This window comes from Zeus faber, assembly GCF_960531495.2.
Source record: "Zeus faber genome assembly, chromosome: 9".
In the NCBI taxonomy this organism is placed as follows: Eukaryota; Metazoa; Chordata; class Actinopteri; order Zeiformes; family Zeidae; genus Zeus; species Zeus faber.
This window is the reverse complement of record NC_137197.1, coordinates 27,827,122-27,842,094: the sequence shown is the minus strand read 5'-3', so window position 1 is coordinate 27,842,094 and position 14,973 is coordinate 27,827,122. Positions and strand designations below refer to the sequence as shown.

Sequence of the window (14,973 nt, the reverse complement as noted above, 5' to 3'; positions counted from 1 at the left end):
CGACAAACGCAGATCGATCACAATTCCATCAACTGGACCTGATTTTTTTATTTTTATTTTTGAATAAACTTCTTACAGTACTGTAACAAAAAACAATGAAAACAAAATGAAAACTGGATAAGATGACACTTTATTTTAACCCAAACCTCTATATATATATAAAAAAAAAAAAGAAGAAAAAAAAAAAAGAAAAAGTGACCGAGGGAGGGAAAGGAACTGCAGAATTGAAAATTAAGATTGACCAGTCGTACGCAGCGAATGTGTCGGATCTAAGGAGGGCGGTGAACAGTTTCCACATTGGAGCGGCTCCTCGATTAATATGACAGAACAGCAGTTTTTGGAACACGGGGCAAAACCTTTTCCAACCGAGGCAAATGAAATCCATCTCTGCAGGGTGGCCGAGGGCCCAGTTTAACCTTTGAGCTTCATACCAGTCTATGTAACCAGACCCTCGTTCAGCCGTTTCTGTTTACCAATGTGGAGCTGGACCACGGAGGAAAGAAAACAAGGGTAGGCCTGCCTGGCTTTTTTTCTTTTCTCAAGTCATGGAATAAACAAGTAAAATATTAGGACTTCAAAATAGACAAAAAAGCCAAGGAGGGTTACCCGTACTAACACAAGGCGTGGCCAGTGATGGGGACTGGGGACGGGATGGGTTCTAGGTTTCGTAGTTGGGGTTTTTGCGGAGAATGACAAAGCCCTCCAGGATGGGGGTAACGGGGAGGTACTCCTCTGTGGCGAGCTCGGCCCGCTCTCCATGAGCCAGCAGCACCGGCGTGGTGTGGGTCTGGAAACCTGTGATGGCCTTTGGTTTTCCCGCCTGGCCCACTACGTCCACAGCCTGTGGACAGATCACACACACGATCAACTGAGTAATAGGACCACCAGTAAATCTTACAGATATCCTTTTTTTTTTTTTTTTTGAAGATCAGGGAAATAGTAAACCCGACAAGCTCTGAACCTCGTCAGATTAAGCCAACAGCCTCACCTGTCCGACTCTGACGGATACGGGGAGGGGCCGGAGCTCCTCGTCAAAAGTGACAAGCATACGTGGCTGCATGGCCGCCACCAGGCCGTAGAGGACGTAGTGAGACTTTCCCAGGATTACTGCAATGCACAGAGAGAACACCAGGGGGCGATGTTAAGGTGCGAACGCTCCTTCTGCACCGCACCACATTACAATATGCCAGCGTGTACAGCTTTTATTTATTGATTTATTTATTTATCTATGTATTGATTTATTTATTTTTACTTTTGCATCCTCCATTCAGTTAATCAGAGAGATAGTGTTAAGAAGGAAAAGTGGGGGGGGGGGGTTGACACTTGGGAGGATGGAAAATGGACTGACTGTTCTTGACGTCAAGGAAGGAGACGAGGACGGTGAGTAGGCCGGCCACGGCCACCTGACTCATCAGCTGCCTGTCGCTGTGGTAAGGGCACAGCGTCAACGTGCCTTTGCCCAGGTGAGTCAGACCCTGCAGACGAAGAGGATACACAGAGACAACCATGAACGGCAACTTTCTGTGTCCGGTACAGAGCACCACTTTATGTCTCAGCCACCCACCTGCGCCAGTCTGACCATGAAGAGGTTGTTTGGGTCCTTGGCGTGGTACTGGGCCAGCTGTCGCAGCATGGCGGCCAGACGGGCGTTGTTTGTGCCTGAGGAGTGAGAAGTGCAGGCCCATTAGGCGTCGTTATGGCAACCGGCGTCAAAGACCCTCTCAGAAGTCATTTTCCATTATCTCTGGCTGGAGTTGCAGTCCACACACAAATATGTGAATCAAAGTCACTGGGAACACCATGAAGGGAATCAGCTATTGTTGCAAGAAACACATGCAGTGAATTGAGTTTAAAGCAAATCTCTAATACTGTATGTGTCGACATATGGATTAAACACCAACAGAATGGTCAAAAAAACTCACATTCACCTCTGATCCCTCTAGCAGATTGATGTCAAATTAATAACAAATAAGCAATACAATAAGATTAATAACAAATCGTTTAAGGAGATTACAGAATGAACAATTAATTTTTCTTCGTAGCATTATAGCATACCACTTTAAGCAATGGAATGGTATTTTGGCTTATGTATTAAAAATGTGAGCATTTTGAAGCAACTCTTTATATAGTAGCACAGAAGCTCATATTAAGGTGAATAAATAAGCCTTGGAGCATTGACATTATCGCATTAAATGCATTATTTGCTCAACATTTATAAATGATTTGGCATTTCCTATTTCAGCAATTTAGGCATGGAGGCTTTAGTGGTTGCTTCGCTCTCTTCTACGTTGTTCCAACCCATTGCTGTTGAAAAGAATAATAATCTGATGACTCAAAATGTATAATATTCACTTGCTTCTTGAGTCAGTTACTTTTTCGTGATTGTTTCTACAGCCCCAAGAAAGCTTATGTGAAGATCGGAAAGTTATCTGAGAATTAACAAATTCCTAGACATTGTTCTTTTAACCAGAGAATGCATATGGGCCAACATATGCATTGTAGGGTTAAGCTAAAGACTGTTTTTTGGAGGCCTCAACTCGTCTTTTCTTGAGCCATTTATACCCTACTTACAGCACTCATGCTGCTCTCTTCTTGAGATATAGGTTCATTTTTTTTGCCCACTTGGACCAGTCGATTTGCCATTCAAACCACGCCTCCATTGGTCGGCACATCTCAGCTAAAATCCGACCTTCCCTCAGACTGAGATGTGGCGCTACGTACCGCTGCCCACCATGCCCATGGCGAAGATGGAGTTGTGGGACACCTCGGGGTCAGCGTCGTGGGAGAACTTGCTGAGCGTGTCCAGGATGTTGAGGCGCGGGTTGGACACCGAGATAAGCGCCAGCGCCAGGGGCACTGCGCGCCTCAGGGTGGGCTCACCGTAGCGCAGCTGAAGGACACGGAGCACAAAACGAAATGCCATGGAATCCAAGACACGAGACTGCAGGTGTAAAGCATCAGGAGTGCAAATCAGTCAGCGAGTAACGGGACCTACCAGGTGCCCAAAGGTCCGTAGGGCCATTTCAGAGCCAATCTCCTCCCCCATGGCAATGAGTGCTATACCCAGCACAGCTACACCCTGTGGGGGGGGGGGGGGGCACATCAGTCAGATTTATTATTCGTTTTCTATACACATACATATAACACATAGAATATGCCATTGTAGGGTTTCTTTATTCTACACCCTGACAGGAAGTGGGTGCGGCTGGAAGTGGGCCCTCACCTGGTGTGAGCCCATGTCGGCGGGGGTGTCCTTCTTCTCCTTGTCCTTCTTGTCCTTTTTGTCCTTGTCCTCCTCTTTCTCCTTGGCCTCGTAGTGCTCACTGCAGATATGGAGCAACTGCTGCACCTTCAGCACGTTACCGGAGCCTGGAAGAGGTGGAAAGAGAGGCCTTAGAGTGGAAAGTTACTTGTAAGGCTGGCGACACCTTAACAAAGTGTTATTGTATCTGAAATACGAGGGCTTTCTTTAAGTGCGTTAAAACTGACCTGCGTAGGCACAGATGTCCACGAGTGTGTTGGCAAAGCTTCGGAAGGGTTCGGGGACGACCTGCAGAGCAGCCAGGGTGGTCTCAATGGCCTCGCCTTTACCTGAGGACCAGGAAATTGAATATATAAGCACCGTCTGCTGTGAAATCTAAAACCCAGGGTTACAGAACCTCCATCATAAATTTAGCAGATCTAGAACTGTATACTAAGAGTCATCATGTGTCTTTTTTTTCATGACAATACAACACCAAAGATGACGACAAACATGAAAAAGCGTTCTGTTCTAATGTCCGCTGCGTACCGAGGTGGTTGAGTCCCAGGCCTAGTGGCAGCCAGCGGGCATACGTGTCCTTCAGCTCCTGCTCGCTCTTCTCCATGATGGTCTGGACGATGGTGGAGGTCACGTCGCCGTTGCAGGACCCGACCGCGATCATGCCGCACGCCAGGGCCGTCACGCCGGCCACCTAACGGGTACAGACGAAGCGCCAAAGGAGCGCGCTAGACATGGTTCGGTTCGTAACGAGAGAAAGAGAGAGAGAGTAAGGGTTCCCCCACGGTGCTTACCTCCATGCTGGATTTGGAGTCTCCCATGACGGGGAGAAGCAGGGACAGAACGTCCTCTCTGTTGGAGCCGGCGTAGGCCAGGCCGAGTCTGCACGCAAGGGGACAAGATGTCAGCACTCACCCAAAATTTAGGAGTGTTGGAAAAATCATCTTAGGTTCAGCGGTAGGCTTAGGATTTCATAGACTGTGATGCTGAAGAACTTAATCACACAAAACATTGTCTCTCCGTGTTGAAACTGAATGATCCTAAATTCAAATTAAATCGAATTTAGGACATTTTAAAAAGGACCTGCAGACCCCCTGATTTTTTTGTCAGAAAGGCTCCTTCTTACCCAAAAATGGCTCCTATCCTCATAACGTTGCTGTTGTGGAGAACGTAGTCGGACAGCAGGGCCAGGGCGGGGTCGCACTCGTTACGAACTCCGGAGTTGACGATGCCGCAGGCCAGGAGGGCACCCGACTGCACGGGAAGACAACACGCAGCCGCCGTTAAGAAGGGCACAGGGGAAAGAAGCTCTCCGAGAGGAAACTCAAGAGGCTGACAACAAAGAGGAAGGGACCGGACGCTCTTGCTGACAAATAGCGTTGGAAGAGGGAGGTGGGGAACTCAAGGCCGACTACAGCGCTGGGATTTTAGATTTTATTTTCATGAAAGGCGCTTGTAAATAAACATTACTAAAAAGTAAGAAACAATTGGGATTCTTCAAATGGGGTGAATAATAACCTACCCCAGAGTTGATTATTAAGATACAAAATTAATAAATGTATAGCAATTGAATAATACAAATAGAGGCGTTTATCAAATAATTAGTCAGTGGTTTCTGGAATATACTGGAAGGTTGGTTTAGAATTGTATACTTTATGTATGTATACGTTTGCATTCATTTGAAAGTGTGCAGGTGAAAACTATATCTGGTAGTTTATCAAATCCAATAAAAAAATAAAAATAACTTTTTTTTTTTTTTTTTTTTTTTTTTAAATTGAGGTCAACAGGTGTTTCCAAACTTGTGTTTTACCTTAATGTAGTCCTCGGACGAGTAGAGATACTTGTCAATTTGGGTCAGGCCGCCGTCGACGTCCCACAGCAGAATCACACCCAGGGACGCTGCCGCACTCAGCATGCCTGAGTCACACACAAACACAAATCTATCAATCTAACAAATCTTAAAAATCCCATTTTTTCCTCACCTTTACATTACAAGGTAAAATGGTGGGGGTAACACAGAGGACAACTAGAAGAATGCCGGCTCTACAGAAGCCCTAACGAACATTAAAAAACACCAGCTGAACTAGTGGTGATAATAAATAACCTGTCATAAGCCCCTTTCTCACATATATCTGTAACATTGCTGGACAAAGAATATCCGGCAAAGGCAGTAGGTAGTCATTCACACATTGGCCTCCTCTACAGAAAAGTTCCGTATTCTGAGTTCCTAGTCTGTTGGTGTATCCACATAAGATGACTGTTACTGATACAGTATGTAATGGGTTAGGTCCAGTGTAGATACGATCGTTTGGATAATCTGCCGGCAACAGACGTACAATTTGAATCCCCCCCCCCCGGCTCTCAGAGACCAGCGCTTCGGTTTCCACTTCCCCGTCTCCCCATCAGACTCTGTTCCGGTGACGGAGCGGGGACAGGGCCCCCGTACCCGGACGCAATAATGGAAAGCACATTCTCCACCCGTTCTACCTCTCCCTGTCCCCTCGTTCCCTCTATGACTGTGTAGCCGGCGGGCGAGGGAAGCACTTGGACCTGATGTTCCAGCACCTCAGCCCTAATTCTAAAAGACACCTCTAGGGTCTGAGAGATGTTTTTAAGAAGAAAAATAATACATTTTAAGAATAAAAAGACCTGTCTCTGTCGAGACTGGACGTGTTTGTTTCCTGTCTTTGCAGCCGAGCACCACGGTTGGACAAATCATTTTTTAAATATTTGTACGAAATAAATATTAGGAAAAAACCCCAGTTTGTGCTTTGCTGGTATTCTGATTTTCGCTCCACCCCTACTTCTCATGCTTACTGTTACTGTTTCCATTCCCACACGCTTCTATTCACAGCCGTACCGGCATTTACCCGGAAATGGTACAGGTCGACACATTATGCCAATACGGAACACTGCCAGTAGATTTACGGCTTTCAGTGTAAGTGGGAAAGGGGCTATAGAGCCGGACTTACCGTGGTCCTTGTTCTTGTACAGCCACTTGTTGCCGTCGTCTGTGAGCAGTTTGTCCTGTCCAAAGGCAGCGTTGACGAAGCCGTTGACGAAGGAGGAGGCCAGGTTCATTCTGGCCGAGTCCACCTGCGAGCCGCTACCTCCGAACCCTCACACACACACACACACACACACACACACACACACACACACACACACACACACACACACACACACACACACACACACACACACACACACACACACACACACACACACACACACACAATAAGCTGAAAAAAATTACCTATACATGTCTTAGTTTTTAGCAATGTGCCATGTGGTTGTGTTGTAAAGTCCAGAAATTAAAAAGGAAATAAACCTTTTAAATTTGACATAATTTCAAACCCAGGAAATATTTCAGCTTTGCACTGGCTCGTACAGAAGCGACGCAAACATACACAGGACAGCTTGCGCGGGACACGGTTCAGCAATGGCGACTTACTGTTGTTCTCGAGGTGGGTTTTGTAAATGTCGTCAGGAACTTTGGGCTCCATGATGTCCAACTGTGGGGAGGAGGGGAGGGCATGTTATTAATGACTGTGAAATATGTCAAGTCACAGGCAGAAATCGAAAAACAATTTAATGGCGATAAACCAGTTATCCTCCATCTCTCCTGCGCTGACTCATACGCCGTTGAATCGGTCAGCATCACCTGCCGTTCTCTGAAGGCCATTATTATAATTATTACTATTATTATGCCTGTCTCTGCTTGACACAGGCTTTTCATTAATTTTCCAGTCACTGACTCACCATGCATCCCAGTCATGCTGTCCTCCTTTAAGACTATGGATGGATGGATGCAAAACTCAAGTTCCGCTCATACCATGGTTCTGAGTCAAGGATCTGATCATTTTTTGGATCAGCAAAAAAAACAAAAAAAAAACAAGACAAATATAACTTTGCTTTCCACTTATTCTGTAAAACACTAAAAGCAAGGAACTTTTGCCCATGGTATTAAATGAAAACAACATTCAAGATGTCCAATATTTCAAGAATTCAAAGTCTCATTGAGTATCTGTGCTGTACGTCAATGACAAATACATTGCGCCGCTGTATCCACAGCTCATTCACAACATGTCATAAAGTAGCAGTAACATAGCACAACGTACTGTAAAGAGAAGTCACATGTAACCAGTAGCAGTGCATTTCCGTCAATTTTCAGATGGAGTGCAAAAGCAACACAGCAGAATGCAACATATGGAACGTGAGCATTTCGAGGGGTGGCGGAGTCGTTGGAACTTGCATGATGACACCATTCCTGGATTATTACAACATTTGCTGTCTGCTACCATGCCGTGACGGCGTGATAACATAAGGTGAGGTACTGCCTTTTTAGGCAACTTCCTGTTTTTCCAATTCGGACAATCCAATCACAACTAAGGATGTAGTGGTAACAAATTTCAAAGTAGGGTATCTACCAAAATATTGCGGCACACGGAATTTCACATTATTATTCCCCCCCGCCCTTCGTTTTCTGTATATTCAATTAATAAATAAATAGTTTATATTAAAAAAGAAAAACACAATGTAAAGCCTATGACGTGGCGGAACAACAGGAAGGCACTTTGTTTACACTTGTTCCCATGCACACGCAAGTAACATAAAGCACTGTGTTGTAAAATATTGGAATGAAACAGTTCTGCCGCTGATTTGCGAATGCAACGCTTGCAAGAGTACCTAGATGCAGACAAAATGGGGGAATTATGGATTCATTGGACTAATTGGATGGATTATTACAACATTTGGCCCTCTGCTACCGCACAGCGGTAACGTGAGAGTGAATTAAAGTTTACATCTTTAATCTTGCAACATAAATGTATACCGTGCAGGGTATTACAGGGAAAGGATTACGGTTCAAAACCGTGGTTGCTTGATACCGCAGTATACCTTAAAATGGTATACTGTCACATCCCTAATCAGAGCTATTGGGCCCACCCCTAATTATCAACCAATCATTGCACTTCAGAGTAAAACACAGCACGCATCTGTCTTGTCTATCTTTTCACTGCAACTGTGCGTGGAGATTCAGGGAATCATTGCTTTAAAAAGTAACAACAAAACTTTTTCACGCTGATGGTCAAATTTTGCAATTAATCCACAGCTCACATGCGCGCCGAACCAGCCCCCCACAGTTCGGCATGTGGTTTGGCACGTTCCATTACACAGGTATTTAAGACTAGGATTTAATTAGGGCCAATTGATTCATTGAATTATATCCATTTCCTGTATTTACACCTACTTGTTAACAACCTTTGGGACGGTATCACCCCCCCATTATGGTTTTAATTTAACTTAATAAATGGGAGAAAAAGTTTCATCCGTGTCCTCTCTTACCTCTCTGGCCAGGGCCAGGAAGTTGCTGTTGAGCTGCACGTTCGACATGATCTCGGTCAGATCCTCGTAGTCCTCCACATCTTCATTGAGTTCCAGGAACATGCCGTGGCGCCCCAGCATGAAGGCCATCTCCTTCTGGATCACGCTGAGATGCACAGAGAGCAGGGGCACAATTACCACCATGTTGAAAAACCTCACACGATTATTACCCAACTGCCTGATTGGAATAATTTGATCACAAATTATTATATGATTCCATTATGATATGTTTCCATCCAAATTCTAGAGAATTCTAAACAAATGCTAGAAATACCGTAGTAAATAAAACATGAATTAGGTGAGTTTACATTCACTGGGATGAGGCAAACATTAACTATGTTCCAATGATCAATATCAATAGATATCTCTTCTGCAATAGGTAGGCATCTATTACTTCTTACTACACTATTATGAGGTTATACTGGGATGGTGACATAAAAAGGACAAAAGTTTCAGGATCATGATAGCTTAAGTATGTATGTTTTGAAAAAACCATGAACCCAAACAAGGCTATATTCGCAAAAGCAGAAAATTGGTTCTTCCATGAGGCCAGGCTGACTGGGGGTATCTGCAAGATAGGAAATATTATCGGAATGACCCCGAGGTTAAACCGCATCCTCTCGGCCAGTGTTTTTGCCATGCTTACATGTCCTTGCAGGAGGTGAAGATGTTCTCCACCAGCTCAACATCGTTGAGCATCAGTGCCAGGCGCAGGGCCTCGGGGTAGCGGTTGAACTTCCTGAAGATGTTCAGGGCACATTTCAGCAGCGCGGAGTTCTCTGGCTCAGGCACGTAGCTCACACAGCTGGAGGCAGGGTGAAAATGGCAAAAACAAAACAAAATAAGAAACTCAGCGCTTAGGTAGATAGCAGGTTGGAATGAACAGTGGGCGAGCCTAACGGTGGAGCTGCATGGGCGTACCTGGTGAGGTAGAGGCAGACCTTGGCGTAGGCGTTTTCGTCTATGTAGTCCTCCAGCATGTCCAGTCTCTCAATCTCCATCAGGAGGTCGCAGGCCTCGTGCTCGGCGTTGTGCGCCATGTTGTAGGGCACGATCTCCTTCACCAGCTTCAGCAGCGTCTCCTGCTGGGTCTTGTCGTTCTCCTCCACCTCCTGCCACTCCTTGGCCACCTCCCCCGCCAAGTGTCTGGAAGGAGCCAGACACCAGGAGTCCATTGGTGCCGCCAAAAATAAACCCTTACAAGTAGTGCTGGACTATGATAATGACCGCTAGAATCTTTTTCTTGATCATTTTGATGGTGTCTGATGCAGATTTGTTCATTTATTTAGCCATGTGGCAACAAAACACCAGTCATATCATATCACTCAGCACTACTTACAAGTTCTACATATAAGACTTTGTATTATGGTCTGACTCCACTAAGACCCTACCTGACATATTCGTGACCCCAGGATGCCAGCTCCTCCTGGGAGCCCAGCAGGCGGTACTTGAGACACTCCCTTTCCCCACTCATGGTCATGGCCAGCACAGACACCACATCGGCACAGAAACGCTAAAAAGGAAAAAAAAAAAAACAAAAAAAAAAAACCACACACACACACACACACACACACACACACACACACACACACACACACACACACACACACACACACACACACACACACACACACACACACACACACACACACACACACACACACACACACACGAGCAGCCGGGTCAGGTTGGTATGCAAGACAATTTATCGAGAGATGCAATCAGGGTCCACATTTATCAAGCATCTGGGATTAAGAAATCAGTCCTAGCTACCCAGAAATTATTACACTTCACTGCATATATGTATTAAAGTATGTAAATGTATGTGACGAATAAACCTCTTGAAATTCAAAAGAGCGACGCAAATAAGGGAGTGATGCTGAGAGTATACCTGTTACACACATATGTTTCGTTCAATAAGGAAATGAAGTAAAATAAAATACATCTAAAAAAAGACAAAAACACAACCGGTACCAGTGCCTAAACGGTGCCTGAATAGTTAAAAAAGAAATAATAATAATAAATAAAAGACAAAACAACAGTTGACAAAATTAAAGATGGCAATGACGATGTGAGTGACTTATTGAAGTGTGCATATTAGCGATACACTTCTTATAAATTTCTTCTTTAATAGCTACACTGCTAACAAAGACCCCAAACATTGAATAGCCCATGCCCACTGAATAAATTTAATAAATTATTTCAAACATGCTTTTATTGAACAAATTGCACAAGAATATTAAACAGAACATTAATTACAATAGGACATTTAACCAAAATGACTTAACGTTTAATTTCCCCTGCTCCCTTTAAAATATTTTCTTCTAAAATCAACAAAAACAAATACCTGTGGAAAACAACTTAATTACAGGTATTCCTCACTTAATGACCAACCTGTTTAACGACCATTCGGACTTACGACCAGCTCTCTGACCAGTCTGTATTGTATGTTGCGTACAATACGTCTCAGCGTCAAGCATCTCATCGCCCATCACCGTTCTCAGTCTCGTTCCCGCAGTCTGTCAGTATTCACTACACTAGCGTTCGCAATCGCCACGCCCCCTTACCATGAAATAACATGGTTCCTTGCTTATCGACCAATTCACTTAACGACTAGGTCGTAGGAATGGAAGTTAAGTGAGAAGTACCTGTAAATATAAATAAAACATTTATATTTGCATTGTGGGAAATGTAGGAGTCCTGTCTGCGCATGGCGGATTCACATGATAAGAGAGATTGACCTTTCGCACTCGCACTGCAAGCCGTAAATCTACTGGCAGTGTTGCATATTGGCGTCATGTGTGAAAAGTGGGAACAGGAGCCGGTTTTGATGTTCTGAGAAGTCGTTCTGTAAATTTCCCCACTCTCGACCTAGTATTATTTCCGGGAAAATGCCGGTATGGCTGCGAATGGAAGTGTGGGGCAATGGAAGCAGCAACATTGCCATTAAGTATTGGGCGCGCCAAATCCAAATAAAGCACAAGTAGTGGGTTTTTACAAATATTTATTTCCTACAAATATTTTAAAAGTTATTTGTTTTCGGGAAGAAAAAAAAATATTATAAAATTCAGAAAAATGGCGAGTCGAACCGTGGAGCACGGCTGCAAAGACGAGAAAATGTAAACACACTCAGTCTAATAGACTGGTCTTTTTATTCTTATACTTATTCGTAAACAAAAACCATCACTCAGACCCTAGACGAGTTATGGGTGCCGTGCGGGGACATCGGGCACAACCGCTTTGCTTGCCTGCCGGCTGCACCTGAGCGCAGAGCCGGAGAACGAATGAGCGGACAGGGAGATGTAGAATGGGTGTAGAACGCTCCTTCTACGGAGACAGAGAGTGTAGGTCAGGTTGAAAATGATCACACTGATTGCATAACACGAGGTAACAGTTAGTGCGCCCGGGGATGGGGGCTCTGTCCGGGAGGGACGGGGAGACGGAAGCGAAACACTGGTCTCTAAGAGACAGGAAAAAAACAAAACCGATTCAGATTGTACTGTATGTCCGTTGCAGACAGATTGTCCAAACAATCGCACCTACACTGGACATATTGTACTAACCCTAACCCATTATGAACTGTATCCGTGACAGTCATCTTATGCGGGAACGCCATACGGAACTAAAATAAAACGGACACGATTCAAAAATGTTACTCGCTACAAGTGCTACAATGCCATGTGTGAGGATACAAACACGGAATATGTTTTGGATTGACTTGGGGGTGAGCAAGGAATCTCAACATTTAAATTTCGCCAGCTTACTATGCATGTCGCCTGTAAATAAAATTATTTTTCTTATTCCAAACGTTTCAGGCAGTCTTTTGCGCATGTGTTTATTGCGCATGTTCATATCGCGATGACGATTAAAATACGATTTCTGATACTCCAGAGGGCAAATATTTAAGTCAACAGCTCAGGCATTTACATGGCATCAAAATGAGGCACTGACATCTGCGTTGCGATTCGGTCCGGTAGATACCCATCATATAGGAACCGGTACGAAATTGGCAACGGGTTTCGGTACCCAACCCTAGTCTTTATCAGACAAACTACCAAGCAACTCGGAAAAAGCCTGAAAAGATTACGACATCAGTTGCAGGCGTCATCTGCAAGGGCCTACGTCCCTATAACACGTTGAGAACGAAGGATTCCGTAACATGGTTAAAACTATGGAACTACACTATTCGATTCCTTCACATCGCTTCTTCACAGACACGGCTAAACATGTATAAAGAGGTGAGCGAGTTAAATTGTTTTAGTTAGGTTTATATTAGTTATTTGAGCTACCTTTTTAGTTCCTTTTCTGTTGAATTTTATGTCACAGTCTATGCATTTTTCCATCCACAAGGACAATATCAAGTACCAATCTGATACCAGTGCATTAAACAAATAAATAAATAGATTTAAAAAATAAATAAATAAAAATGTTTACACATGTATACTACTAATCCTGTATGGATGCAATTTCATTGCTATCATTAATGTACCTTTGTAAAACATGAACAAATACATAGAGAATGAATGCCATAGATTATGCCAAATGAAAGAGGTGCCTTTCTCCATATCACAAGTCAGTGTACCGTCAAAATGGTTCTGAGGCTTTTCTTTTTAGGGTTTATGGTATTTTAGGGTTTTTATCTTTATTAAGGTAAAAAAAAGTTAAAGTGTGCTTTAAGGTGCACCCAGAAATATAGTAAAATAAAAGACATTAAAAAAATTGAATAATTACAGCAGCAGTATAAAACAGCACCTTCAAAACTACATAAATCTAGAAATATGCCTAGGACTGTTGCAACAACACAGTGTTCCACTTTACGTTAATGTTTGCGACAGTGTAGTGTCTGCTTTATGCGACTGTTTTTTTGTTGTGAACTGTGTTGATTAAATGAAGTAAGCTCCGACTGCGGCTCCGGCTACAGTCTCTGTTATTCAACATAATCATCACGTGATATCCGATCGGTGCATAAACTTGCGTAGTTGCTGATACCCGATCCAGCATTTTAAGCTGTAGCGGAGGCATTCCCGATACTGGTATCAGAAAAACTCTAGTTCAGTCTCTGCTGAAAGCCTGGTATGTTAGGGTTTTTTAGTATGTTGATTTTTGACTTTGATAGATGGTCAGTCTGTATGTTCAGCAATGCAATGTGTAAGTGTAGGAGTGCTGATCTAGGAGCAGTTTTTCCGTCATCACCAGGAGGCTGTGACAGAGTGGATGAAACTCATCAGCACTTGTACACTTAGAAGCTTGATACATTGCCACAATCTAAATTCAGTACAACTGGATCAAATAAAAAATAGTTTTGAGTTATTGAATTCAATTTATTCAATTTTTGCCTTCAATTCTAATTGTCATTTTAGATTTGATTTTCCTTTTTTATTATACTCATTTGTGATACATCGCAGCAAATTTAATCACAATACTTAATGTACCGCAAAACTCCCCATATCATGATACTATCGTATCAAAATAATATCATATTGTGAGGTCTCAGGTGATTCCCACCCCTACCTTTTATAGAACTTCTTGTGGACCAGCCTCTTACCTTGTTCTCCCCGGCGGTCATGCCTTCGTAGATTTCTTTGAGCTTGGCATAATGCGGGCGAAGGAATTTGAGGGGCTTGGGCACCGAGGTCATGGAGGTGGTGGAGGAGCGGATCTGTCTACGTAGCTCCTCCAAGGCCGGGCGGTAGAGAGATGTGTCTTTGTCCTGTGAAAAAATTGGGAAACGGAGGGACAAGGCGGGAGATGTCAGAATTATCACATAATCGTAATTATTTGAGCAAATCGCCATCTTTTTTAGAAAATCACTACATTCCACAATTGCATTGCTCAATCCCATTTAAAGGGAATTAAAACATTTTTAAACCATTAGGTGAGTTGAAGAAAAATAAAATACAAAACTCTCCACAAATGATTATGCAGGGCCAATTTGTGATGATTTTTAAATGTAGGGAAATCAATAGATACATTGCTAGACAGATTTCCAAAGAGATGGCAAGGTTTACCCTACCAAGGACAGCTAGGCAACAAGACCACAAATGCTGGTTGATAGTGGCCCAATAATGGTTATTGTCAGTCCCAATATGTTCCAATCTTCAATGCAATAAATGGGGCCTCCGCAACAGGTGTAGTATTACAAGTTTTATTTTGAACCGCTATTATAGGGGCATACAATTGACAAAAAAACAACAACATACAATTAAGTTATTAATCACAATTATATGTATGACAGTGAGTCGTCAACCAAAACGTCATAATTGTGATTGCCCAAGACAAGGGTGTTTGACACCAGTTTTGGAATAGCAGCGACATCCATCAAGACTCCA

General features: G+C 43.5%; 1 protein-coding gene across 1 annotated transcript in view; it reads right to left on the bottom strand.

Moving 5' to 3' along the window:
• Positions 1-17: 17 nt before the first annotated feature.
• Positions 18-14,973, bottom strand: part of psmd2 (proteasome 26S subunit ubiquitin receptor, non-ATPase 2) — a 16,168-nt gene continuing 1,212 nt past the window's right edge. Inside the window, exons 3-21 of the mRNA XM_080007078.1 lie at positions 14,190-14,354; positions 10,036-10,157; positions 9,566-9,790; positions 9,291-9,449; positions 8,606-8,750; positions 6,714-6,774; positions 6,232-6,378; positions 5,070-5,176; positions 4,386-4,513; positions 4,054-4,141; positions 3,791-3,953; positions 3,490-3,591; positions 3,224-3,369; positions 2,996-3,079; positions 2,722-2,890; positions 1,565-1,659; positions 1,349-1,475; positions 989-1,107; positions 18-841 (exon numbers count right to left, since the gene is read on the bottom strand). Coding sequence (XP_079863204.1) covers positions 659-841; positions 989-1,107; positions 1,349-1,475; positions 1,565-1,659; positions 2,722-2,890; positions 2,996-3,079; positions 3,224-3,369; positions 3,490-3,591; positions 3,791-3,953; positions 4,054-4,141; positions 4,386-4,513; positions 5,070-5,176; positions 6,232-6,378; positions 6,714-6,774; positions 8,606-8,750; positions 9,291-9,449; positions 9,566-9,790; positions 10,036-10,157; positions 14,190-14,354 — 2,535 coding nt within the window. The 3' untranslated portion in view covers positions 18-658. The remainder of the gene's footprint in view (positions 842-988; positions 1,108-1,348; positions 1,476-1,564; positions 1,660-2,721; positions 2,891-2,995; positions 3,080-3,223; positions 3,370-3,489; positions 3,592-3,790; positions 3,954-4,053; positions 4,142-4,385; positions 4,514-5,069; positions 5,177-6,231; positions 6,379-6,713; positions 6,775-8,605; positions 8,751-9,290; positions 9,450-9,565; positions 9,791-10,035; positions 10,158-14,189; positions 14,355-14,973) is intronic.